This window comes from Crocuta crocuta, unplaced genomic scaffold, assembly GCF_008692635.1.
Source record: "Crocuta crocuta isolate KB4526 unplaced genomic scaffold, BGI_CrCroc_1.0 scaffold2447, whole genome shotgun sequence".
Lineage (NCBI taxonomy): Eukaryota > Metazoa > Chordata > Mammalia > Carnivora > Hyaenidae > Crocuta > Crocuta crocuta.
The window spans coordinates 10,653-12,306 of NW_027531337.1; the positions used below are offsets into that span (position 1 = coordinate 10,653).

Consider the following 1,654-nt stretch of genomic DNA (forward strand, 5'->3'; position numbering starts at 1 on the left):
TCACACCATGAATTAGTTCCTTCTTTTTTTTTTTTTTTTGTTTTTTTTGTTTCCTTTCTGCTAAAGGACTTGGTGTATCTATTCTTGTAGCATGGGTTTACTGGTAAAAATCATCTTAGTTTTCCTATATCTGAGAATGCTTCACTATCCCCTTCATTCCTAAAGTATATTTTTGCTGGGTATAGGATTCTNTTTTTTTGTAGATCAACCACTTCACACTCAGCCTTCTCTTCATTCATGAAATCATGCAGCTGAATAATAATGTGACTGAGTTCATTCTCCTTGGGTTGACCCAGGATCCTGTTCGGAAGAAAATAGTGTTTGTCACGTTCCTGCTTTTCTATTTGGGAACATTGCTGGGTAACTTTCTGATCATTACTACTATCAAGACCAGCCGGACACTCGGGAGTCCAATGTACTTCTTCCTTTTCCACCTATCCTTATCTGACACCTGTTTCTGTACTTCCGTAGCCCCTAGAATGATCGTGGATGCCCTTGCGAAGAAGAACACTATCTCTTTCAGTGAGTGCATGATACAAGTCTTTTCAGTCCATTTCTTTGGCTGCCTGGAGATATTCATTCTTATTCTCATGGCCGCTGACCGCTATGTGGCCATCTGTAAGCCCCTGCACTATACAACTATCATGAGTCGACGGGTCTGTGCAGTGCTGGTGGCTATGGCCTGGGTGGGGTCTTGTATACATTNAAAACTTAAATTGTTTAGGCAGTGAAATACTATTTTAAGTATAGTTCAATAAAAAATTAAAAATAAATCATTTAAATATTGTTACTTTTCCATCATCAAATAATCAAAACTATAAACATTATCTTATTTATTTTGTTGGTACAACTGGGTTTCCAATATGAGTGTACTGTACAAGTTGGGAGAACAAAGTATGTCTCCTAACTACACAACTCAAAATTTAAAAGTAATTTTCAGATATGCAGGACATTATTTTATCATGTTAATAAAAATCCAGAAATATTAAATAAGTGCTTAGTCTGTGTAAAGTGTAGTAGTACTACTCACAGTCATTGTAGGGTTAGTAAAGCATCTTAGCCAAGGTTACATTCTATTATGCTAGTTACTAGCTGCGTAGCCTATTTTTTTAAAAATATTTTTGTTTATTGTTGAGCGAGAGAGAGAGACAGAGCATGAGCAAGGGAGGGGCAAAAAGAGAGGAAGACCCAGGATCCGAAGAAGAAGGTTCCAAGCTCCCAGCTGTCAACACAGAGCCGGGTGAGGGGCTTGAATTCACAGACCATGAGATCATGACCTGATCCAAAGTCAGACACTCAACAGACTGAGCCACCCATACCTAGTCTTTTCAATTATCTTTGGTGCCTCTGTGGAAATATTAATAAGATCATCTCATAGGGTCATTATGTGAATTAACTTTTGAAATCCCTTTTAAGCCCTTCACACAATTACTAGCATATTGTAATGACTGTTATCAANCCTCTGTGGAAATATTAATAAGATCATCTCATAGGGTCATTATGTGAATTAACTTTTGAAATCCCTTTTAAGCCCTTCACACAATTACTAGCATATTGTAATGACTGTTATCAATCATTGGATTATACTTGCCATCATTAAAATTTAAATTATTACATACAATATGAGACTTCAGCTAACATCATCCTCAACGGG

General features: G+C 36.9%; 1 protein-coding gene across 1 annotated transcript; it reads left to right on the forward strand.

Moving 5' to 3' along the window:
- Positions 1–245: 245 nt before the first annotated feature.
- Positions 246–731, forward strand: LOC144238171 (olfactory receptor 4C16-like). Its single transcript, XM_077771925.1, has one exon. It carries the CDS (start codon positions 246–248, stop codon positions 729–731), a length of 486 nt encoding a protein of 161 aa, XP_077628051.1.
- The last annotated feature ends 923 nt before the right edge of the window (positions 732–1,654 follow it).